General features: G+C 40.1%; 2 protein-coding genes across 5 annotated transcripts in view; one reads left to right on the top strand and one right to left on the bottom strand.

Moving 5' to 3' along the window:
• Positions 1 to 15,094, top strand: part of JARID2 (jumonji and AT-rich interaction domain containing 2) — a 225,390-nt gene extending 210,296 nt beyond the window's left edge. The window contains exons 14-18 of the mRNA XM_074899720.1: positions 563 to 745; positions 6,837 to 6,967; positions 9,027 to 9,210; positions 10,740 to 10,847; positions 12,907 to 15,094. Coding sequence (XP_074755821.1) covers positions 563 to 745; positions 6,837 to 6,967; positions 9,027 to 9,210; positions 10,740 to 10,847; positions 12,907 to 13,083 — 783 coding nt within the window. The 3' untranslated portion in view covers positions 13,084 to 15,094. The remainder of the gene's footprint in view (positions 1 to 562; positions 746 to 6,836; positions 6,968 to 9,026; positions 9,211 to 10,739; positions 10,848 to 12,906) is intronic.
• A 519-nt stretch (positions 15,095 to 15,613) lies between these two features.
• The window catches only part of DTNBP1 (dystrobrevin binding protein 1), a 69,299-nt gene continuing 59,017 nt past the window's right edge, over positions 15,614 to 25,895 (bottom strand). For all 4 annotated transcript variants that reach the window (XM_074899721.1, XM_074899722.1, XM_074899723.1 and 1 more), the window contains 3 exons: positions 22,614 to 22,769; positions 20,653 to 20,796; positions 15,614 to 16,431 (listed from right to left, as the gene is read on the bottom strand). In XM_074899721.1, coding sequence (XP_074755822.1) covers positions 16,184 to 16,431; positions 20,653 to 20,796; positions 22,614 to 22,769 — 548 coding nt within the window. In that variant the 3' untranslated portion in view covers positions 15,614 to 16,183. The remainder of the gene's footprint in view (positions 16,432 to 20,652; positions 20,797 to 22,613; positions 22,770 to 25,895) is intronic.

Genomic DNA, 25,895 nt, shown 5'->3' with positions numbered 1-25,895 from the left:
TGTTCTGTAATCAATGAATCTGCCATGGTTGACATTTTATGATGCCAGCATGGATATGAGAAGCCTAATATGTCAAACAATGTAAAAATATTTTTTGCTCTCTTGTTTATTTTGTGAATAGAAATTTCCATTTAGTGCATATAAGTATAAATTTGGGAGCCCACGACAAAAAACCTCCCTCAGCTATCCATGTTAACATCTCTAACAGAAGTGTAGTAGCAAGGTGGACTGAATGCCAAGTCTGAGAAGATCTAGATGGAAAACCAAGTGGCCTGCATTACTTTCTGTAGTAGTAGGTAGTATTGTTTTGAGGCTTTGTTAGAGATGCTTTGGCAAATGAAAGTTTAAACTGTTGGTTTCAAAAGAGCTACTTCTGTAATTCTCACTCCAAACACTAAGCTGCAGCATGTGTAGAAGGGAAGAGAAAGCAAACAGAGCTGAGCTGTTAGCAGAGCACAGCTTTTCTGCACAAGTAACATGCAGTACCCAGCAAGGAAGGGGATCTAACTGTAAAAGAAAGTTCTGATTTTTTTTTTTTTATCTTGCTTTTATGTCTTTCTAGATCTCCCCAGAAATCTTGTGTAAGGAGGGGATCAGGGTGCACCGTACTGTACAGCAGAGCGGGCAGTTTGTTGTCTGTTTTCCTGGATCCTTTGTGTCTAAAGTGTGTTGTGGCTATAGTGTTTCTGAAACAGTGCACTTTGCTACCACCCAGTGGACAAGTATGGGTTTTAAAACAGCCAAGGTAAGTTGAGAAAAGGAGTTAAAATGGATTCACGGCCCTGCCATCTAAAACGACAGCAAACCAGACATTCCAGGATTGATAGCATTGTGAAACTAGTACAGCTATGTATATTTTTGTGGACTATTAAATAAAAAAAAGGAAAAAGTTCTGCAAGGCATAAGGTGATCCAGTGTTTTCAGAAAAGCAACTGAGTTAATAATTCTAAAACTTCTGTATATTTGAACTACTCAAAAGTTTGTTATGCCTGCAGACCAGTTTGTGAGGAAGCTTTTCAGAATCCCTTCAGAGCTAATGATAATATATTGTATTATGCTCACTAATTTTTTTTAAGTGGTGTTTTCTAGAACCATTAGAATCTCAGGTGCAACTATCTGAATAACTGTGCTTGATTATCCTATGATAGGCAGAGTCGGTTAATACAGCCGTATTACTTGTCTTTCTCTGCCCCTTCATTCAGGAATAGCTGTTGATCAGGGCAATTTCATTTTTTGTTTTAGTGACTTGAAAATCCTTATGTTTGTTGACCAGCCCATCCAATACTAAGATGTATATTAAAAAAACCTTCCTGTTCCCTTTTCACAAAACTAACCGAGGCAGGTTGCCTGCAGAAACAAACAGATGAATTGTCCAGTCGTCATGGTTTTGGCTACATTTCTGTGTTTTTGGACAAATAATATATCTCACTAATTGTGTTCCCAACCTCCTCAAATACACTATGGGTTACAGATGCTATTTTGGTAGTGTTTTATAGCTAAGCCACTAGTAAATCATCATTTGCAGCTTCAGACCAAGTGGTTAGTAAGTAATTAAATGTAATATGTCCACAATTAGGTCTTGGTTCTTTAGGGTTAATGGAATTCTTCCAGCCTGGTTATACTAACTGTATATTAACTTAGTTTGAAATAAAAGGTTATTTTATTACAGATTTATTTTGGGGAAAGGCGGGAATTCTATATGTATGTAGGTAAAGGAATGAAAATCCTAAGCTAGCCTTTTCTGTCTGAAGGTACACAATTATATTAACTCCATATGCTGTATTTATTGCTCTACTGAACACTTGTTTGATATTGTGAAAATGCCACTCCTGTAAGAGACAGACATCACTATGCAGCAATTAAAAAGCTCTTCTTGGTGCCTCAAAATTCTGAAGAACAGTTTCTTTTGATTAATTTTTAAGAGCTTTGCACTGGGTAAATATGACTCAAAATCCAGCAGATTCCAATCTATTATAACCTACCTTGGAAACTGAAGTCACAGCTCTCACAAACTTTACAAGAACCACAGTATATGTGTTTATATCAGAATAACTCTGGAAACACCTATTGCATTGTTCTTGTCCTTCTTTTTTCCTTCCCCCTCTTCTTTCCTCACACTATCCTATGTTCTTCAATCCCTTAAATTTTGGAAATTCTTCCTTGGTTCCTTCACTTTGACAAGGCACTTCGCCATTTTCAAAGGCTGGCTGGGGTTGTGCTTTTCAGAGGTTGTGAGATGTTCTGTGTAATGAGCAAGATTCCCCTTTTGGACTGTTAATGAACTCTGACAAACAACTGTACCTTCCTGTCTGTCCATTCTCGACAGCAATACTGACAGTTTTCAGCTGTTTGATACATTAACTTTGTTTTCATTCTGTGATACTGTGACCTGATCTTTTTATAGAAACTCTCTTTATATTACTAAATGATGTTGTTTCATTTCTGTATCGAATGACTGCTCAATTTCCTTTAATATATGGAAAAATGAAATTCAGCATCTGAAATTGCATTGATTTCAGTTCATAAGGAGTTGGGATAATTGTTAAAATAAAAGAGTTTGTATAAAGCCTGTGTAAAGGGACAGACAGGTTTCACCTAAACCATACATAGAACCAGGTTGCTGGATTTAAAAAAAAACCCCTGAGAGCTCCTGAAATTTTAAACTTAAGGATGAGGGGAAGGTTTACAGTTGTGGTGGAAGAGTTTGTGTTTTGAATGGCAACAGGATAACTTCATATCCTCAAATAAGGCATTGGGCAAAGTCAGTAAAACTCATTTAGGAAACAAGAAAACAGAATAACAGACTAAATGAATGCACTCTAGTCTAGAGATTTGGAAATAAGGAGCAATGTCTGGTTTTAAAGGAGGCCTTTGGTGGTATAGGGCCTACTAGAAACTTGGTGGAAAGAAGAGACTCAGCCGCTACCATAATATGAGAGGAAGAAGTACATAGGAAAGCTGGAGTTCGTCATCCAGTTGGAGCAGCACTGCTGCACACAGAAGAGAGCTTACAGTCAAATAAGCCAGGTTTAACCCTGTCATCAGTGACAGAATCCCTGTGCACTGATCTTCTTGTCTTAAATAGGAAAAGCATGGTATTAGCACTGTGCTCCTGACTGTCCAGCCAAGATGCTGGCAGGGGCTTTATATGTATCCACCTGCCAAGTTTTAGTTTGGGTGAGGAATGTGCTTTTAAAATGCCACACAATTACCACTCCTTGGTTCCTGTCACAGAGCTCTCTTAGCCTGAGCAGACCAGGTTGTTTTCAGATGAAACCAAATGGGAAGAGGCACTCCAGAAGTGCACTGATGTCCTCCAAACACTGGCGGTGGCATGGCCCCAGAACCTGGCTGGAGTTCTCTGAAGTAAAACCATTGGCTTTACACCACACGTCTGGTGGGTGTTTGGGTCCTTGGCATCAACTGTATCGCCCTGCACGTGCGTTCTTCCTGCTTCACCATCCTGGATGGTGTGTAGACAGAGCCTGTGTCATACTAAAGGAGGTGAGAGAAGCTGCGAGGACAGGACACATGATGATGATAGAAAATGCTGGCGTTATCCCTCTAGCTAGGATAGTGGGATGCCAGAACCAAAATGGCTCCAGGGAGCAGCTGGTCAGGAAACCTGCACAAGAACTGTCGTCTCACTTCTCAGTAATGGTGGAGCCCAGTTCGAAACATCGTTATGAAGGAGCTGCACTGTGATGGTGAGCGGAGATTAAGAACCTTGAAAGAGCAGTAAAAAGCAAAATATCCACTACTGTGGTGTTTCATTTCAAAAGACAGCCTCGCATAAAAACAAGAAAGCTTGTTAAATTGAGAATGCAGAAAGAAGGGTTAAGTGTTTGCGTGCAGCATAGAAATTGTTTAAAGATGCCGTGTTAGAGGCTCACAACACATGCACACTGCCTAGCAAAAGAAAAATTTCAAAAGGCAAAACCCCACTAAACTTGGCATGGCTAAACACCAGGAGAAAGGAGTCTGGTTGAAATGAGACCAAAAAATCCCTTTTGTGGCCAGAAGAAGAAAATGCAAATAAAACAACCACTCTAGCAAGACGCATGTAAACACACACAAATGCAGACCAGAAAGAGATTTCAAAGAACAACTTCCTAAAGGCCAAAAGAAAAAACTAATGTAGAAAAGAATGAGATGAGGGCAGTCAGCTTGGCTTTTGCAGTGAGGTCATGGCCCCCAGGTCTTGAAACTTTTGGAAGGATGTACAGACAAAAGAGTTGCAGTTGACGGAGTCTGTGAGCATTTCTGGAAGACTTTTGGCGAGGATCCTCAGAAAAGGCTCTTAAAGAAATTAAGCTGCCATGGGTTGAGAGGGGAAGTTCATGAACTGAAGAATAACTGATTTAAAGAGAAGCAGAGGATGAGAACACATGGTCAGTTTTTATCATGGAGGGAGGTCTCTTTCTGCGCTCCTCAGGAATTTGTAACTAAGACCAGTACAGTTCAACGTATCCGTAAATAGTCTAGAAAGGAAAATGAACAGCAATACTAAGCCTTTATACTGAAGCTGTTTATGACAATGACAGCAAAAACTAAAGCTATGAGGTGTTACAGAAAGTTTTCATGATACTGAGTGATCTGAGTGAGAAAATTAGTTGATAAATTTTAAATGATTTGGGAGTAAAATATAATCCTAATTTGACAGACACAGTGATGGGCTCTGAATGAGCTCTTACTCCTGAGAAAAGAGGTCTTTGGATTCCTATGGAGCTGCCAGCCTAGTGCTCTGGAGAGATTTACATCTTGGGTGTAGCCCTTGGATGTTAGGATTGCAAGGAGAGAATAGAGAACAAAGCGGAAGCATCACTATGGCACTGTGTACACTCTTGCTATGGCCATGGCTTCGATACTTGAGCAATTCTGAATCTCTAACTGCAACAGGAATATAGAGGAACTAGAAAAAGCACTTTGGAGACTGATAATTAGAGGTATGAATTAGCTTCTGTATTAAATATAAGAGGACTACTCAGCCTGGAAAATTGATGACTGAGACATGTATACGATAGTAAGACCACAAGTGGCAGGGCGATGGTAACTGTGGTACGAATATTAGTGCTCTTTCATAACATTGAAAAATATGTCATTAAAAGAAATGATTAGGCAGCAGGTCAAAAGCACACACAATGCTGTATCTGTATATTTCAGTATTGTAAGAAAAATGTGAATCAGAAATTCATATGAATGCACAGATCCAGTGAGTTGTGCTGGATACAGCACAGACCCATCTTGGGTCCGCTGAGCAGCCAGCTAGCAGGAGCGTACCTTGGGTTTTTTCCCCCCAGCACTGTGGCCTTTTATCCTGGCTGCATGTGTTACCTGTGTGGGCTTGGAGTAGCTATTCATATGCAGCCTTGGATAATATACTATACAAGTCTAGCATGCAACAAAACTTATCATACCACTCCTAAAAGTGCAGCAGTTCCGACCCCCAGAAGGCTCTGGCAGAACTTTCTGAAGAACGCTTTTCTTACCTGTGACTCTCTTTTGAATGCTTTTTGTTCACCAAAGGTTACTAATCTATTGTATGATATGTATATTAGTTATCGCTTCAATGCATGCAATCTGTGCTATTAAAAATTACTAATTTTATGATATATTGGTTGTGATAAAAGAAATATCAAGAGCATGTAATGAGGGCTATAAAATAGGGTGAAAATAAATTAAGGTTAAAGATAACTTCATTTTTGTGATAAGTAGGTATTTGCAGGGCTTAACTCCTAACTGAAGTGGCACCTTCACATTATGCTCCACTGTTGGCATCAGTTAAAACTTCTCAGACATTATATAAAACAAAATGTACCTCTTTAGACACTGGGAAAACTGTACTTTTCCCAACTGCAGAGTAAATCAAGGAATTTTCCTACATGAGAGTTATCAAAAGGGTTTGTATTGACAGGAATGGAAGATGCAGCTTTAAAAGCTTACACGACAGGGAGGTGGGAACTAGTAACAGGCAAAACTGAGCAGAACTGAAACCCTCTCTTCCACCTGTTGTCTCTCTTCCCTGATATCTGCCTGTTTTGCTGGTAGTTGTCTTTAATTCTTAAGCACCAATTATATTTTTGGTGCTGTAAAAGATGCAAAATCATAGCAGTCCTGGGCTTTGAGCCAGTCAGAAGATTAGATCTTAATGGATGGCTGAGAGTGCAAATTGTGTGACTGACTGGGTTACTCCTCTTGGCCTCCACAGGAAAAGAATTCTTAGGGAGGAAATTTTGAGGTGTTTGTTGGTTCAGTGAACTGCACTCCACTTCAGTGAACTGCATGCTAACCTATGTCTGGGCATCCTTCTTTTAATCTTTCTCACTTTCTTCACATTTCTCCTATTCTTGTTTTTTCCACCGATGAAGTTTAATTTTCTTTTTTTGAAAAAAGTGTATACCTGAAATCTGGTGACACTGGAATACTTGAATTTGAGTTCACTCTCTTTGTATATGCAGACTTTTCTCTGTATTAAATTTCACAGTAAAGCATATTAGAAGATATCATACAGTTTGATTTCCTACCGATCAATGTGGCATTGGTTCACCTAAAGCTTGTGCAAAAGATCATCTTTCTTAGTCCTTTCAATAGGAAAACCCAATTCAGAAAAGCACTTGGGAACCTGGCTTTTCACTGAAAGGATCAATTATAAGTTTATTTCAGTATGAAGTTAGGTGCTGGATGAAAGTTAGGAATGTAAATACTTTAATTTGGACTATAGAAAGCTTGTACTTTTGGTTGTTCTAAAAGGCTGCTTTTTGCCACATTGAATTCATTCTGGATAACTTCTTATTTTCAAATTTGCTCAAGAACTAATTTGGCAATTTCTGTCCCAGGAAATGAAGAGACGACGTATAGCCAAACCATTTTCTATGGAAAAGTTGCTCTATCAGATTGCAACAGCAGAAGCAAAAAAGGAAAACGGACCGACTCTGAGTACGATATCATCACTTCTTGGAGAGCTCAGGTAACGAATTGGGGGCCTGTCATACCTTTTTTGTTTTCGTTGACAGACTCCAGAGGTGGATGACGTAAGTAACCTTTCAGACATGTGTCTTTCACCCGCTTAACCAAGCAAAAGCCCAGCAAACATACTTGAAGACAGCCACATGTGGAAGAAGCAGTTTCCTTGGCTGTATCTGATGTGAGAGTGCCCGTGGTTAGGATGTCTTACTCTAAGAATTCCCTACTATGGGCACCATCAAAGAATTAAAACTATAGTTTGCTTTGGGCTTTTATTTTGTTGATTCTTGGTGCTGAGAGTCAAGATTTCCTGATGCGTTAGGTGAGCTACATGGTGCCAAGCAGTTAAATACTTTTCTTCAGTTTTTCAGCCTCTTGGCATCAGTAGCCACTGTCAATCCATGCCTGTAATGAGTTTTGCACCAGGAACCCTTGTCTTCAGCATCAAGATTGTTACACTACAGCTGTAGAAGGTACTTTGCATAGCGGAAAGTTGTCTTGATTTAAACCACTGAGCTTGTGCATGGGTGCTAATGCATCTTGCTTTAGAACTTGAACGTTTTAAGAAAAAAAAACCCTCCACACTCCTTTTTCTCTCCAGTATTGAGGAAACATGTTTAGGGTTTCTCTTAAGATAGGTTAAAAAAAAAAAAAAAAAAAAGAAAATGTTGCCTGGCTTCCTGTGTAATGATCTTTTCTTTTGTTCCCTACCATGTAGTTGCTACCTATCTTTCAAGTTTGTGACAACTGGTACTCGAGATGTCAAGAAAGTTTTGATGAATGGAATCTACAAACTGTATTTAACTAACTAGCATGTTCATTTGGAAAATTTCCAGTGACATACTGAAGGGGAAAACAGCCCATGTGTTGTTTTAGTGTTCAGAAAGAAATACAAAGAGCTGTGGTGACTGCTTTACCTGCAGCTGGTTTCCCTGTGGGAATAATCACTTCCAAGTGTTTTTTTTTTCCTTGAAGAGGAAAAGTCTGCAAGTGTGAAATGTGAAACAGAAATATTGGTGCTTGCTGTTAGACCATCACAACGACCTCTATCAGAGTGGTTCTCAAACTTGTTCTTACGCTTAGGTTGGAATTCTCTGGAGGATATCGGTCCTTCCTGTGGCTGCTTTTTTAAAACAAAATCCCAAACAACAAAACCGGGAAAAAACCCAACCAAAATGGAACACTATGCCATTTTTTTTTTCCTTTGTTTTGTGTTGCTTGTTTGTTCTGTGTGTTCTGCTGCCTCCTCTCCTGATCTGCCTTGGTTGCTCAGTTTGCCCATGCCATTTGCTTAGCTTGGCTCTCCACCCCTCTTCAGCTGTGTCTGGTGGTGAACTTTTTTATTCTTCCTTTCCATCTGCTCAGCTCACTCCACACTTGCTGTCTTCCACTCATCTCCAACCCAACCTGCTTTCCTAATGCTGTATAGTTCAGCATAGGAAGTACTGTCCACCTTGCACACACCATGGGTGAAGGGCAGCTGGAGGGCTTAGTCTTTATTCTTAATTGACATCTCCTCTTTTTCCCCTGGGTGTACAGCAAGATCTTCGTCTTTTGGCACAATCACTTGCCCTGCACCCCCTTTCCTGCCTGAAGTGCCTCATGGCAGCAGGTCCTTGGTTCATCTCTGCCTCCTGATGAAGGTGGCTATGTTACTCCTGACAGCAACGGCTCCTCTTCCTCAAGGTGGCTTTTGGCAACTTCAGGAAATGACAGTCATGTTAGCCACACCTCCCGACTCTCCACATGTCCCTGAGCAACCATCGACTTCCAGGAAGTACTCGGCAGTCCCCAGTTCTCTGTGGAGCAGTTTGAGAACCACTGGCTTGATACAGTGGTCGCTGTTAGAATCCAGAGAGGATAGCTTCTGCATTTAGGCAGTGTTTCTGCAGTGCTGGCTGTCTCTCACCATGCGTAGGCAATGGCACCAACCTCCAACACCACTCAGGGCTTTGCTGTGTGGAGCTAAGGTTTCAGTGACGATCGTGGTAAAAGGGTGCTTGTACATGGCTTTGTGGTGGTATGAGGCGCTGCTGATGTCTAACTGCATAAAACATTCACAGGGACACGGAGCTGAGGCAGCGGCGGCAGCTTTACGAGGCAGGTCTCCATTCTTCAGCACGCTATGGCAGCCACGACAGCAGCAGCACGGGGATGGATGGAAAGAAAAAGCCTCGAAAGTGGTTGCAGTTAGAAACGTCAGAGAGGAGATGTCAGATTTGTCAGCACCTGTGCTATCTTTCCATGGTGAGTAGAGTCCTTTGCCACTGCTGGGGTACCATCCCCCCAGTTCTAACGTACTGTAATGGACGAGAAGTACTCGAGAGGCAGCACATGACTACAGAGTCACCTCACACCCTCCACGCAGGATGCAGAGATGTCGATTTAGTTATGTCAGAACATTTATTGCCTTGGGCAGCGGTGACAGAAGACAACGGTTGGTGTCAGCTACCTTCCCTCCTGCTCGAAGGAATGGATAAACTAGTCACTCAGCCACTCTTGGACACCTGTGAGTGTGTCTGCATTGCACTAGGAGGGGTAACAAAGATACCTGCAGGTTGCCAGTAGTAGTAAGTCATGGCAGAACAGTTCTTGGGATGAGCTAGCAACTTGAATACATGCCCTGAGTCTCAGGCATGCAGCTACAGCCCGTGCTGCGACAATTTATCTGCAAGCCAAATTGCAGGGTAGATGTATCCTATCTGTCAAGCTAAGCTGCTGTTTGCCAACCTGCCTGTTCAAAAATAGAAGTCATGCCATAAACTTTCTCTTTACTGAAGTAATTACCTACTGGCTTTTGAAGGTGTGCTAACCACTGTGGTGACACTTTCAGGTTTTTGGCTGTGTGCAGAACACTCAGAAATACATTAATTTCATTAAAGATACCAAAAGCTCCTCCCACCACCTTATGTACCACTTAATTCCAAGATCATATATTTAACTAAACATAATACAGTGCATGGGAGTCCACGTTCACCCCTTTTTTTCTGTCATCTTTTGGGGTATTTTGGTTATAAAGGTTAGGTTTTTGATGGAAATACATTGTAACCATTAAATGATCAGATGTAGCGGTTTCCCTCCCTATGATAGAACATACTCAAGTTATACATGTCTGCAGACGGCTGCTTAAGCAGCAGTAGTTTGAAGTAACTCCAAAATGAGTTTATTTTAAAAACCAACCAACTAAACCCTCTTAATTCTGGTCCATTTGCTCTGGAGCAAGTGTAATTGAGGGATTTTTCCTTGTCACTCTTAACAGTGGTAAGGGACAAAAAGTCAACTTGGTTGTCAGATTCCAAGCTGAATGTGTAGGCTTGGCAGGTAGCCAGCCGAGCAAATGTGACCTCTTCTGAATGAGATGGTAGCCGAGGAATCCTGTGGCTAAGCTTCTGATTTTATCCTTATTCAAGACAGCATTTAAAGTAACAGGAAATGGCTGCCTTCAAGAAAGCTTTAGGCTGAGTATTAGATACCAATAAAGCTTTATGCGTGTATCATAATTTGGATTTGGCCTTCATTACTATTGGTGGGGTTTTTTTCAAAAAATCACATGTATTTGCCAACATTAGCATTCAGAAAGGGATATGTACTTTCTTCTTACACATTATGAATAATTTCATAATGTGTAATGCTTCTTGTTTACGCCTCCTTCCACTAACTTGTAGTAAAATACAGGTTTAGTAATTCAGACAATAATTCGATACTGTGTGCATAACACAGCTACAGTTTGGAGCTTACTGCACTTCTTCCCCTTCCCCCCCTGCATTTTTATATAGGTTGTACAGGAGAATGAAAACGTTGTCTTCTGCTTGGAGTGTGCCCTGCGGCATGTGGAAAAACAGAAGTCTTGTCGGGGACTGAAAATGATGTACCGTTACGATGAGGTCTGTACGATAGAGCTTTGTGATGCTGGTGCGCTTTGATACCGAAAACTTGGGAGTAGACTTAACTCTGCCTTTGTCCTACCAAGACCTCAGGAGACTGCTTGGGGTTTTTTCTGGTGTGGGAAGAAAGTGCTTTATTATGATCTAAGTAAAAGAAAGAGTGGGAAATATGATTACAAAGATGAAACCTGAAGCATGAACTGCATGAATATGCGTTACAGAACAGAGAAGCCATTTAACGCTTTGGGATGCTGTAGAACATGAGGCTGTGCTTTGTCTGGATAATTTATGGTAACTTCTGTACCTTAGGATAACCTCTCTGTTGATAACTGAAAGTTCATCCTGATGTGGCCTGAACCTTATTTAATGCAAACTAGTAGAGTATTTGTAGATGAGAGATCAAGCAAATGTGATGATGAATCATCACAGAACTCAAGTTGGTGATTTAGGACAGTGCCTGGGTTCTGGGCTAATGCTATGATGCAGGACAGTCAAGCAGTGGCTCTTTACCTGCCTAGTTCGTGCCACTTCTCCCTTGTGAGTGAGGGGACAGGTGGGGAATAGAGGGGGGGAGCACTTTACTATTAGCCCAAACTGGGTTAGTGAAGCAGTGGGAGAAATTACCAAACCAGCTCTTAAAGATCAGTGTTGGGACAAGTAGCTTTTTGAGACAGGCTTCTCAGCAGTTTCTGATGCATGCACATAGAGGTACGGGGAAAAACCTAAAGGGGTCAAGTAGGTCTGAGGAAGATCATGCCCTTGTGGCTTTGTTCATTTTCAATTGTTCTGGTATCAGGTACTGTAGGTATGAAGAAGCACAACCTATGAAGCCCAGACTACAATGAAGCTGCCTTTGTAAAGTGATAAATACTGTAAAGTTTCAGGAAGTTATTCAGAAATTTTAATGCATTTCTCTTATTCCTGAGATTACTCGGTCCTATGTTTGCACAGATTCTATTGAATTCTATTGAGGTTTTCAAAGCCACTCTTCCCAGCAGAATTACATACCATAATTACTTTGCTAAGTTTTATAATGACAAAGAGATATTTTAGGCTGCGCTGGGAAAGGCAAGTAAACCTCTTCTCCAACACTGGATGAAGATGATGATTATTTTTTTCAAATGTAAAAAAACTGTCACAAAATTTCTACACTTCTGAAAGATACTAACTGCATGCCTGGTTATTATTGCAGCATTTTTTTGGAGGGCTGTGACTGGGGACAGAGATAAACTGCGTATCAAATGCCACTTGTTATACCTATTTACCTGTTATGCAGACTTAATTAAGAAGCTGTTCCAACTTTGCACAAAAATAACTTCTCAACATTCTCACTAGGATGAGACAGCCAGTTCAGAAAAATCTCCCCCCCCACCCCCAGCAAATCTGTGCATGCAGTGGAATTAGGAGTGGCAGTATAGCCAAGACACTTTGATGTGCAGTTCAAGGACTCCTGTTTCTTACTGATCACAGTGCCATGGGCCTGTAGCCCTTTTTCTGCGTTCTATGTGTGCTGGCTCAGAAAACCTGGACACCCAAAGATCCTAAAAAGCATTAAACAGAAGTAGCATCCTGTAAACAATGACAACAATGTCACAAGGAAAAAGTGGGATCTTTTTGTTAAATTTTAAAGAACTATTTTGTAAATAGTAAATTATAAGCAGTGTTACTGTGGATTTAATTTCATGCCATTTATAACTTTGTTCAGCAGTGGCTTTTACATGGTATCTGCAGAACATTCCTGACCCTAGGGAAGTAACTTTGCAGCCCAGCTGTTCTATTCTTGCTTAGTGGTCAGAGCTCAGACATTTCTAGTTCTGCTGTCTTTTTGTTTGGAGGGGGGGAAAGCTTCAGTGAGGGCACTACTACACAGTACTTTTTATACAACTCCTGGCTGGGAATAAGTAGTATATGAACCAATTTTCTGCACATTTTCCAAATAATATAGATTGTTTTCCCTTTGTTGAGTTAAAAAGGCAGCACTACCTCTCTGTCCATCAGAAGTGTCTGGAGAAAGAGCAGGTGCTAATTTTTGTTTTGTTTTTTTCCACTTCCTGAACAGGAACAAATAATCAGTCTAGTCAATCAAATCTGTGGAAAAGTATCTGGTAAAAATGGCAGCATTGAGAACTGTATCAGCAAGCCTACACCAAAAAGAGGACCTCGTAAGAGAGCAACAGTAGACGTGCCATCATCTAGGCTTTCATCCTCCAGTTCATCCAAAAGTGCTTCAAGTTAATCCTGAAGATGCCAACACTCTCATTTTGTCAATTTATATATATTTTTTGTAATTATTATACCATAGTTTGGAGTACTTGCTGTAGAATACAAGCTGTCTTTGCACTAGCTCTAAAGAAGATTTTCTTCTGGTTTTAGAGAACTAATTTTGTTTTAGCATTAAACTGTTGAATTTTTTTTTGTACTTAGAATAGATAGATACAGCAGTCTGATTTTTTTAAACTGCCGTATGTTCACTGTTTTAAAACCGGCAAGGGGCTAATAAAATATTAATTTGTATTGTCCCTATGGCTGAAAAAAATAAAAAGCCTTTTTGATAACTGTAAAAAAAGGCTTTTAACCCATTTTTTGAATAGGTTAAAGTTTGATGTGTTTTATAATTTGTTCTCCAGTCATGTGAGCAGATTTTTCTAGAGAGAAAAGGGATAGGAGACAAAAACTTGAAAGAAATTGCTTTACTTCGGATGTCTTTTATTCTGTCATGGCAAGATGAGTTTTGTAATTTTTTAAATTGGAGAATACACACTTTCTTTGGGAGGTTATGGCAGCTGAAGATGGACTTTGTTTCCTAACTGTAGGCAAAAGGAGGAGATTTGGAGTATGTTCTCTTTTACCAGCACATCACTATGCATCTGTTTTGAGGGGGAAAAATAAAAATTAAAAAAAAAAAAAAAAAAGAGGAAAAAAGACTGCCTGCCTTGAGGAGTCACGTGAGGGAAAACTGTGCCTGATTTCATTAGGAAATCCATTCTGTTATTTTTTGGTGCTGTTGGCTACTTTATCAAAAACCCTTCAATAGCATCCTTTAAAAAAAAAAAAAAAGAAAAAAGTGATTGAAGCCATAAGTGCTTCTTTTGTCATAGACGTGCAATCTTTCTAACATTCCATTTCCATTCCACTGCTGTTTTTCACACCTTTACACAGTCAAGCATTAATTTTTGTTTTGAATTTGTTTCATTATATGATCACATTTAGAGCCACTAGCAGGTCTGCATATTTCTTTTGAATGTGAAAATGCATTTGCTTTCATCTTGTCTATTTTTTCTCTTCATGTTGTAACAAAAAAAAAAAAAAATCACACCTTTTGTACATATGCCTGTAAATTTTTTTAAATACTTGAGCCTTTTCTTGGGGTGGGGGGAGGGATGGCAAAGAGACAAGATGAAGAAAAGCCTTACGTTTCACTTTCTTCATCGGTTGGATTGGATGCTTACAGGGTTTTTCTTGTAACATTTATAAGTGCTGCTTACATCACTGAACAACAACAAAAAATAATAATGGAGTAGCTGTTGCCCTTTTCTGGTTGTGTGTACAGTATGTGTGGAATAAAAAAGGGAAAATGTTTTCACAAACTGTTTTGTTTCGTAATTGAATTCAACAATACCGTAGCTACCCATATTGCACTGAGCTTGCCAGTGGTGACTGTCAGGAAAGTCCTATAATACAATTTGTTGGTTGTTGTTGCAGAAGAACTGAACTGTTTTGGAATATTTAACAATAACATAAACAGAGTCAAGTGTTTTCAAATGTGGTTGTCTGGTTTTTATGGCCTTGCTGTGTACTTTTCCCTCTTGACAGTAAACTTCTGACTATGGCTTACAGTTTGACATTTAATTTATTAGCGCTGCTCTGCTCTCTTTCCTTGTAAGGAAAGACTTCATGTTGTTTATTGCCAGTTTTTTGTTTACTTTCCAGGTTTGTACTACGAGGTTTAATAAAAAAACAAAACTTTTTTGGACATTTTGTCTGTCTTCTGGAAAGTGAGGAAAGTAAGCTCATTTGAGAAAAATTTCTTTCAACAGATGCCTTGTTAAATAGTAAATATCTAATTGTAGGTAGTGAGCTTCTAGGTTTCATGTCCCAGAGAGGGGTCAGGAAACACTCTGTCAGGTAACAGGAGATGACAGAGCAAATCCTTAAGGAAAGTGGCTGCTTCCCAGCTGGCGAGCAGAAGGATGTGCCTCACTGCCAACCGTTGGCTTTGTCAGGGCAGGTCTTTGGAAGGGATCTACATCACAACTCATCCTTTTACTTACGCTGTCTCCGATTACATTCCTTCCCTCCAAGATGAAGAGCAGGAGCCAGGAGCCTTCTCAAAGGAGAGGAGATCCCTGCAAATAGAGTGTGAGACTTGACAAGAAACAGGTATTAGACATGTTCAGACCTTAATTTTGAGAGAAAAACAGCTGCAGAAAAAAATGGCAGTAAGGTGATGATGACTGTAAGTCTTAAGGTTTATAAATGTACACGCTTAATTTATAATTCATTCAGGTTTATTTCCTTTAAATTGCTGGCTTGCATCAGTGTAGTCAAAACAGATGTTACCATGGAAAAGTAAATTACACTGGTGCTCAGGATAAATGACCTTTTTTTTTTTCCCCTCTGATTTCTGAATTAGTCTCTTCTGTTCACTGTCATGGATAAACTATTTGGGTAATCAAGTAAAAGACATGGTTGGGATAGAAATACTTTATTTTATCTTGAAAGAGGAGTACGTTTATACAATGCTAAGATATCTGCTCCATGAGGAGTGTAACATTTCAATATGCATCTCCTCCTTCTCAGTTTTTTTTTTTTCCTTAACACCTACGATAACTAAGTTGGTCCTGAAGAGGAAGTGTGAGAGAGTAGACACTGCTGCATTAGTAGACAAAGGCAGTAGGCAGACAGTAGGTAGTAAAGAGTAGAAAATTTTTCATTTTGGTTTGGCTCTTAAATCTTCAGTTGCAGCAGCTGAAAACATGCAAGGAACAATTTGGGTTCAGTATTACACATCAAGTCTAAGTATTTCCCATCAGCCATTTAAAGGTTAGTGGTCAAAGTAACTTGTATTTTTCCCCTTTAATTTTCTTATACATAGTATATACAACAGTTTGACTGCTCCCCTGAGCCCCAAGACTACTGTTAAAGTGTGTGTGCTTTAGGCATTTTTTTTTTTTTAAAATCAACCTCCACATGACTGTCAATTTTGTAAAAAGGCAGTATTACTAAGTAAAAAGATCTGGCTGTTATGCTTGGTTAGCAAACTGTTACACAGGCAAGCTCTTCATTCACTTGTTCATTCATTCAGAAGTCATTCTTAAAGGATATGGTTTTAAGATTCAAATAGTTTGAGAGTCACTTTCATCACTAACATCTGAAGCACCCTTTCTTTCAGTTACAGCAGCAAGAGCAGTGTCCACTTGAACTTCCTCTTCATCAGACTGAATAACTGGAGACTCTCCTTCACTTGCATCTTGGCTGGCAGATTCGGTACAGGTTGATGACAGTGAAGATAGTTTCTGTCGTAATTCTGACTGGCTCGGAACCTGAAGACTTATCTCATTCACGTAGGTGTTGGAGTCAGGCCCTTATAGTTGGGAAAAGAACAACAACAAAAATCAAGCTGCGGCTCAGCAAGTGAATTGAAAAGTCAGTGTATTAACTAACTGACCTTAACGCTGGTTAATGAGTTGCATTCAGGCTGATTTGCTTCTTTTGCAAAGCAACATTAAAAAAACCTCTCCCAAAACTCAAAGCTGCCTTTCGGCTTGCCTGAAGTTGATTTCAAGTAACAGGCCACAGGCTGGTTTTAATCTGTTTCTGATGGTGTGTATGTCTCTCACTCATTCTAGAATTGCTAATGCTTGACAGCAAGTAAGCCAAGATGGCAGGAGTATTCAGTCCTGACTGTTCAGAGACATTACTGATGTCCAGTTCACCTGTTACCCAAGACCACTTAATCCTCCTAACTCTGACTTCTATCAAGCCCATTCAGACTTCAGCACATGCTGAGAATTGTCACCAATAGGAAAATCCTCGAGACAAACTGTCCTACAGAATGACACATATAAACCTGGGTAAAATTTTAAAAAAAGTAGCTAGGAGACAGGCAATAATAGTAATCTCCAGTTTTGACTAAAAATCAAGATGCAGAAGCAAAACAAATTCTTGCCCACAGTATGAAAGCATTCCTTTGGTGAAGCTATACCATAGTTCAAGTACACAGGAATGGGATTTTAAGATCATGCTTCTTCCATACCCTGTGCAAAAAAAAATACAAGCAAGTTCAGTGTAATGGTGTTTGCTTGCAGTTTGCAAGTTCAGATTTCAAAATTATCTTAGATCCTCTTCTCTGGACACTTCCTGGCAGTAAATAACAAGTTAAAATAGGGGAACATCTGGACAGGCTGGAGCCATGGGCTGAGGCCAACTGGAGGAGTTTCCATAAGGCCAAATGTCGGGGGCTGCCCTTGGGCCACAACAACCCCCAGCAGCGCTACAGGCTTGGGGAGGAGTGGCTGGAGAGCTGCCAGTCAGAGAGGGACCTGGGGGTGCTGAATGACAGCCGGCTGAACAGGAGCCAGCAGTGTGCCCAGGGGGCCAAGAAGGCCAATGGCATCCTGGCTTGTGTCAGCAATAGCGTGGCCAGCAGGGACAGGGAAGGGATCTGACCCCTGTACTCGGCACTGGTGAGGCCGCCCCTCGATTCCTGTGTTCCGTTTTGGGCCCCTCACTACAAAAAGGACATTGAATGACTCGAGCGTGTCCAGAGAAGGGCAACGGAGCTGGTGCAGGGTCTGGAGCACAGGTCCTACGAGGAGCGGCTGAGGGAACTGGGGGTGTTTAGTCTGGAGGAGGCTGAGGGGAGACCTCATTGCCCTCTACAGCTACCTGAAAGGAGGCTGCAGAGAGCTGGGGATGAGCCTCTTTAACCAAGTAACAAGTGACAGGACAAGAGGGAATGGCCTCAAGCTGCACCAGGGAAGGTTTAGATTGGATATTAGGAAGCATTTCTTTCCAGAACGGGTTGTTGGGCGTTGGAATGGGCTGCCCAGGGAGGTGGTGGAGTCCCCATCCCTGGAGGTGTTTAAAGAGTTGGGTCAGCATAGCACTGAGGGATGTGGTGTAGTGCTAGGTTAATGGTTGGACTGGATGATCTTCAAGGTCTTTTCCAACCTCTATGATTCTGTGAACGCTCTATGTTATCTGCCAAATCCCATTCTTCCTTCTCTACCTAACAAGTGTTCCTCCATAGTCAGGGCATCCAGCTTCAGCACTGAGTAACATTAGTGGGAGAATACTTTTAAAATCCTGTGGGACTTTATAAAAAACTGTTTCAGGAGGGTTGGATGGAAACGAGCTGATCACTACACCTTATCTCTGCTAAGGCAGTTTGCAGAGCCATTCACACTACTGGTCCTCATAGTCTTACCAAGTATCCGAGTTAAAATTTAACAAGGAAGAGTCACAACATCATCCAGAGGCAACAGAATCTTGTACTAAACCGTTGCTGTGGCACATTTCTTGCCCTGACTAGTTGCAATCTTAAATTCTGGACCTAAACTTGGACAGCAAGTAGTCCTGTATGTGACATTGTTTTAGCTTCCCTGGGACCCAGGAACTCCAAGGAAGAACGTGACCTCAGCAGGTCCCCAGTTTAAACACAAGTGGATAAAGATGTGCTACAACATTCACAACTCTGACAGCTGACCAGCCTGCCTGGACTGAAACCACCCTGCCACTCCAAGGTACTGTGCCAGTCCAGGGTGACTACCAGGTCTACCAAGTCCCTTCTTCGGGTAGTACATGGATTTATACTGAACATGTTTAAAGACACCTGTCTTTATGTTGTGCACACCAGCATGCATTAGATTCATTTACACAACGCACACAGAGGAAGAGTCTCCTGGAATGGCAGAGCAAGTAAATGTTTCCATTCCACTTACTGTCATTAAATGTTGCAAAACCAATGCACATAAGCTGGCAAGGCTTATAGCAAGACAAATTTGAAAATGTTTTAATGTCTTCAGCTGATTTTGATTTTCACCAGTTACTAAAATAACTTACCTGCATTCTGTCGTGTTCAGGAAAATTGTGAAACAAGTCTTGCCCTGACCAACCTAGTTCTCCAATGACAGCAAAAGGAAGAGTTACCTTTAAGCCATCTAATTTTTCTGAAAAACGAAGACTATTGCATATTTGGCTTGATCCGAGGGTGCCAAGTCCTTAGACCAAGCATAAAAATCCCTTCTAATTCAGGAGGGAAAGAATCGCCTGGAACCACACAGCAAGGTTCACAGGACTGTTACACTGTAGTAGTTGTAACTGTGGAGGAGTAAGTCTTGCTGCAAGCCTATCTAACCTCTGCATTAAGGTTACAGTGCTAGAACACTACAGCACTGGTACCTTGTATTACAGTGTATGTGCATATATATAATAAATATATATATACGCTATCTATACATACACACTGTAATACGTTCTAGCACAAAATAAATTATGTATTTTTTCAAAGGCTAATAAGTTTTACACCTATTTAGGAAAAAACAGCCACACCTCGTAGATTTTACACTTCCTTAGATAGTCCAGTTACACTGTTTGTTGTTAAGACACGAGCTTCTTGGTCCAACATCTGCCAAAGACCCAGCAAGGGAAAAATATTTTCTGTAACTACTTGCATCCTCAAAGAATGATCAACTGTAATAATGCATTGATTGGCTGCCTATCCAAAACCAGCCATCTGAATTTAGTTTTTGCAGTAAAACATAAAAATCTTTAGTAGTCAAGTGTGCCTTGACTACTTAATGTAAGCTTTTCATGCTCACAGCAGGTAATAATCACCTTTACACAGGGAGGAAGAAAATTACCCTAGGATATTATTAACATTTTTCTTTAAATCCTATCCTATATTTTGGGATATGTAAAGTATACTGTTTCTTTACTGTAAGTACTTGTATAAAGAATATTTCAACCTGTATTTTCAAAGGAAATCAGAAGTACATTTAAAGGAGCTTCATCTCCCCCAAGAAAACTCATTTTGGCTCTTCTGGGAAAAAGCTGCTTTAGTACTGAAGTTTTTAGTTAAGAAAACATACTTCCCTGGTGGATAAAGTATCCAGTAGTACTAATTCCCTGCTTTACACAGATCCTTCATCATGCTGCAATGCGACAAAGCGCAAATATGCTATTGTTCATCAGAACATGTAAACAAAATTTTGGATTAAGACTAATTTAATCCAATTTAACTAACATTACTAGAAGTAAGAAGGCTACATGAAAAAGCTGCAGTGTCAGAATCACTATTCAGAAGCTTCCAGAACACTGTCATGTTTTACGTATATGAACTGCTGGGTTGACCATGTCTCTGAATCTTTCACTGAAGATCTTACAACTGGTCCAAATTTACTTCAAAATGCCAAAAGTCTGGACAAATTCTAAGAAAACAGTTTAAAAAAACCCCCCAACCTAACTACCGCAAACTTTCTGTTGATGTTTGTTAAAACATCCCCTATTAACTTTACATAGAGAAAAATGCACCTTAAAAGCAGTATGTAACACATCACCTATCCATCCATGACAATTAGAACATGAAACTGTAGATGAAAAAAGACAGTCCAGAAATACCAAGTAGTTTTGCAGCAAGCTCTCTTGTACCACAACTAAATGCTAATGTTTTTAAAACCACTAATGAAAAATAATCTACTTGAAATGTAATGTTTTATGAGATAACATAATCCATTACAAATTGGAGCGATTCTGGTGATTTATCACTTTCTCTCTAAGCACTCTGATGTTACTAGTATCATACCCAGCATGGGAGAAAGCATATTATTGTCTTCGCCTCCTGAGTTTAAAAAGACATCAAGTGCTTCTTGGTCAGACATGTCCATTAGGTCCATCTGTTCCAGCATGTCCACATTCACCTCCATGGAGGACATACTTCCAATCGGTTCTGTAGTAAAAATAGTGCAGTGAGCAAACTGACAGTCAGCTACGTGATGTTATTACCTACAAAGCCTTCAATATCTGCTATAATTGTATGCATTAGTAATAACTAAAGTAGTATGGAAGGAGCACACCCACAGGAGCTGTTCAGCGGCAATCTCAGCCCAAATCCAAGAGTACTCTGTGCAACCTCTGTCGTGAAACTAATGTCCATTACTGGTTTTGTAAACCAAAACATTTTTAGCAACGATATTTACAGCAATAGCACTGTGAGAAATGCTAGGGTGGGTCTCAGGGGCAAAGATTGAAACTTTCCATTTTGCAACACTCCTTTCCAATTTTCTCAACTAGAAGTCTTTTGAGAGAAAAACAAACACATTTAAGCAAACAATCATGAAATGTCAATATACAAGGGACATGAAAATTCACAAGTAAGGATTAATGTTAACAGAGAGCAGCCACTCTTCTTCCTCATTCAGTTAGTCTAACAAATGATAGCAGGCGGGAAAAACGAGGCTGATGCCCAATATCTTCTCAGCATGGGGATTTCACATTATTAATTACTCAAGCAAATTACTTATTATTGTCAATGTAATGCTGACAATTCACAAGGGAATGAAATACTTAGATGAATACTTGAATGAGCATCTTATTCCTTGAACAATAAAACATTCAAACACAGAACAAGTAAGTTCAAGGGTACTCAGATTTTATGTCCAGCTGCTGCATGTATAACATCAAATACTACAATGAACAGTTTAATGGTTTATCTAAATTTAACAATTATAATATTAAAAGCCTTCATACAAGATGAAATCCTAAAATTTGATTGGATTTTTTTCCAAATATACTATAGCTCTAGTTTTACGTGTACTGCAGGACCATATCTTTAATTAAACAGTTTCTTTGCTATACATGGGTTGTGCATTATACTGCAGTGCTGAAGTTCACCGGGTTAGGTACCCTATCCCTCTAACAGAGCTGTGTGTCCAGCACTAGCCAGTGACAATGCCCACTTTTTGCCCAAGTGGGCTATTTATATATAGAAAGCAGGCGACCCAAACTCAATTCCTTCCTAGACCAAAGGACTTTAGACTTACACATCCCACTTCTCAGAAGAATGCCCTCACAACCAATCTAGCACGTCTTGCAGTTGGGTGTGTAGAGCACTCATGCAGAGAAAAGGAAATCTTGGGTTTTATTCTCTGTTCTGCTGTTACAAACGATAGCAGAACCTGTCTTGGAGTAGGGACAGAATCTCTACATTTTTTCCTGCCACGCAAGTGATGTAATCTCCTGCTTGCTTTCTTTCTAGTCCTACAATCCCTGCATTTTGGCTCAACAGATGGATACCTCCCACACAGAACTATCTGTAGTCTATGGCATTCTTGTGCTTTAACTAGTCAGGAGATGCCAGACTTGAGTCATCTCATAATGAGGAGAGAGCTTAATCTGATCTCCCATGTCCTAATCACATACTTTGCATGTTACACTGACAATGGAAATAGCTACTACCTGGGAACCGTTTTGAAATGCAACACTGAGCTAGATGCACTCTTCAGCTGCAGAGAAAAGTGCTGTTCCAGATTCACATTTCCTCAGACAAAGAACAGAGAACATGATGGATTTTCTAAGGTGTCTGGTTGCCCTGGAACCCCAAGTTTGTTTGAAGAGCTTATCTGAAGTTCCAGTTCCACTGAGGAAGAATTTAGACACTGCAATGCTTCATCTGTAAGCATTAAAACTGCTGCTTACTCTCACCCCTCAACAATATTCTCCACGTTGTGAGTTTTTGGATTACACAGAAGGTATTTTAGAACTTGCCTCTCCTCTCTGCTATCTGCAAGTATCCTGTAGAAAGGTATTGCTCCATGTCCTGCTGGAAGGCTTCTTCAAAGAACTTCTGACGCTCCTTTAGCTTCATCTGCTGGGTGTGCTCCATATCCAAAACCTTCTGTGCATGTTCAGCATCTAGCTCAGCTAAGCGCAAAACAAACAAACAAACAAATAAAATATTGTTTGTATATCCCCCTGACTCTAAGAGTTTAAAAGCTTCTGAAGTGGTGCAATACTGACAGACTGTTAACAAAGGCTGTTATAAAAGAAGGCTTCTGTGGTTTGCAAGTGTATTTTAAATCTGACAGAGTAAGAATACTACGTTAGGCAGCACAACCTTCACATTAAAGTGATGTCATAAATATTTATCTTGAGGCAAGATGCAGTTTTCTTAAACATGTGAAAGCACTGTCCATCAATAACCGGGATTTCAGACTCCCGTTCAAAAAAGCTACCCAATAATGATGCTTCTGCTACTATATGTACCCTATACACCCCAAAGTGATACTTTTAATGTGAATGTTGCAACACATTTCCACCATTATCCAAGTGGAAGATATATATGTACCTACGCTTATATGTACATACATATAAATACACATACATATGTATACATGCATGTGAGATTCTGGCTTTGTCAGCCTTCAGACTGAAACAATACTTTGAATAATATCCTACATGTGGTGCATGTATGTATCCACAGAAGCTGTGCCGGCAGCCTGAGCTGACAGGAGACAGGTAAACAGCTCTGTTTTCAACGACAACGCCACACAGTCATTCAGTACACAGGCTCTTCTCTGTATACAGCAGCAAAGAATGTGCCAGAAGATGATGATGATGATACTGACACAAAAAAAACCAGAGCCAACTGCCATGAATTACTAATACAACACTAAGCAGAAAGGGTCGGCTTGCATAGCTTGTACTGACATGCAGCGACAACTGAATTTTCTTATATGTATCTATGCTGGGTCTCTAGCAGCTCCTCTTTCCTCCCACAGCGAAAGCAGTATTAGATGGAATATCATTAGAACTCCTTCCCTCCTTTCCTCCCTACAGGAGTTGCTGACTGGCCAGAGGATGTACAAATAAAAGAACTGTGCTGTTTAGTGAAGAATAACATCTTCTAGAAAAAAAGATGTGGTAGCTATTGAAGTACTAACAGTAGCCAGGCCACTATTAGAATATGCCTTAAAAAAAAAAAAAAAAAGCTTTTTAGGAGGAATACATAAACTGGAACCCTTCCTTCTCAAGAGTTTCCTGTTCATTTTTCTAAACCGGTCTTACAAGTTCTTCGCTTACAATAAAAAAAAGAATTTGCTAGCTGAGCTGCTGATGAAAAGGATGGGGCTGGCAAGAAGAACTGCTGGTGTGGGCTCTTCTACCCATTAGGGGAAGCTCCAACAAATACTGTTGGGTAAAAAATGACCAAGCTTTCACACACCAGACAGACACAGCTAGAATATATAGCATCCATTTGGATAAATGCTGAAAGAGTGTAAGGTTTTTTAGGACAAGCATCACGTTGGTCTTCCAGGGAAAATGTTTTATTAATAATATTTTAAAATAAAGAAATGCCTTAGAAGTATTTACCATTACAGAGATTATTATACAAATGCAGCACATTTTTATTAAACCAGGCAAAACCAGAGAGCAGTAATTCACACTGTTGCCTGCGTCAAGGTCACAGATCATATACAGAAGCAACTGAGCTGTGATAGTTGCCAAAAGGAGCCATAAAACTGGACTGACACACCAAATATCCATTAAAACATCAGTAAATAAGCTGAAATATTTTTTTTCTTAAAGCAGATTTCAGAACTAAAATGTCAGTGTATAATAAGGAAAGCATTTTCCTTTAAGTCAACACATCTTTATTATCAATTACACTGTGGTATATGATGACTATGTTTCTTGGAGTGACTCCTTTACTCCAGTCCTGAATGACAAGCAATTAACAACATTGTGTATGATGCAGAAATGCTATTCAATTGTAACAATAAAAGCCAGAGGCTCTCACTGACAACAGAAATTTCTGTCTTTCTCATAATATATTTTGACAGTTTTGCACTCTATGTACTTCAGGATTATTTTTAACCCCAGTACAGAGACAGTATCCAAACAACATACGAGACAGACACAACTTTTTTCTTAGTACTGCACGCTCTGTTTTTTTCATTTTGTCTAAAATGTCCTGTTAACTATTGAAATTGTCACTGGCCAAAGCTAAATGGCAACAGCTGCCTGCTGTGCTGACATATTCTAAAGAAATTCAAAATACTCTAGCTGAAGAGTTGTCATAGGTTTGTTCTCCAAAGTCAGTTACAGAGAGTTAACATCAAGAACCCTGCTGCACGATTTCATGCTCTGCCAGGTATAATAAAAGCTGCTTGGCTAAGCAAAACCAAACTGCTACATGTGGGGTTTCTGTTTGCTGTCATATGTGAAGGATGATGAAACTAATGGTCAAACCTGAAACAGAAAAACGGGTTTCTTTTACAAAGCTATTCAGAATTATGTTTTCCATAATCCAAGTGAAGTTTTACATGTTTATAAAACACTGAATAGAGCCAGCACCAAAAGGAGTCCTAAATTGGACAAAAGTATCACCCACATACCCTCATATGCTGTCCATGTCCATATACAAATTCTTATAGACATCACTGAGACCTGACATGCTTAAAATATTACTGCATTTTTCCTTTCACCATAAAATTGTACCTTTGAATTAGTGACTGCACCTATTTCTTAACCACACTGCTGCGCACAGAAAAAAAAGACGACTACAGGGAAAAACGCTAATTCACAATTAGATGCAGTCTTACAGGACATGCCATGATAACCCAAACACAAGGCAACTTCAATTCTACACCACCTGGGACACTCAAGAGAACAGAAGTAAAAGGAGGCAGAGTTATTTCTTAAGAATCGGAAACTCAAGTGCTGACGTACAGCCTTCTGCACCATCCCTAGGAACAGCCCCAGGGCCAACCCACAGCTCACCTCGCTCATCGCCAGGCTGCCTCCTCTGAAGCCCAACTGAAGAAGCAGCGCTCATCCACAAAACCTTCACTTGCTACAAAACCTCATTTTCTCCAACACTGCTGAACAACGTGCTCCCGCCAGCCTTGCGCTCACTGTGCAGGTGCTGGAGCGTGGAAGTCGGGTCTGCTTCAGCCTGGAGCAGCCTCTGGGTACATGCACTCTTACTGAGATGCTACACTGCCCTCGTCTCCCCCAGCGAGGTGAGGATTTATCAGGAAATTTCAG

The sequence above is a fragment of the Athene noctua genome, chromosome 2 (genome assembly GCF_965140245.1).
Source record: "Athene noctua chromosome 2, bAthNoc1.hap1.1, whole genome shotgun sequence".
NCBI lineage: Eukaryota > Metazoa > Chordata > Aves > Strigiformes > Strigidae > Athene > Athene noctua.
The sequence above is the reverse complement of the archived record's forward strand: the minus strand, read 5'-3'. Positions and strand labels throughout refer to the sequence as shown.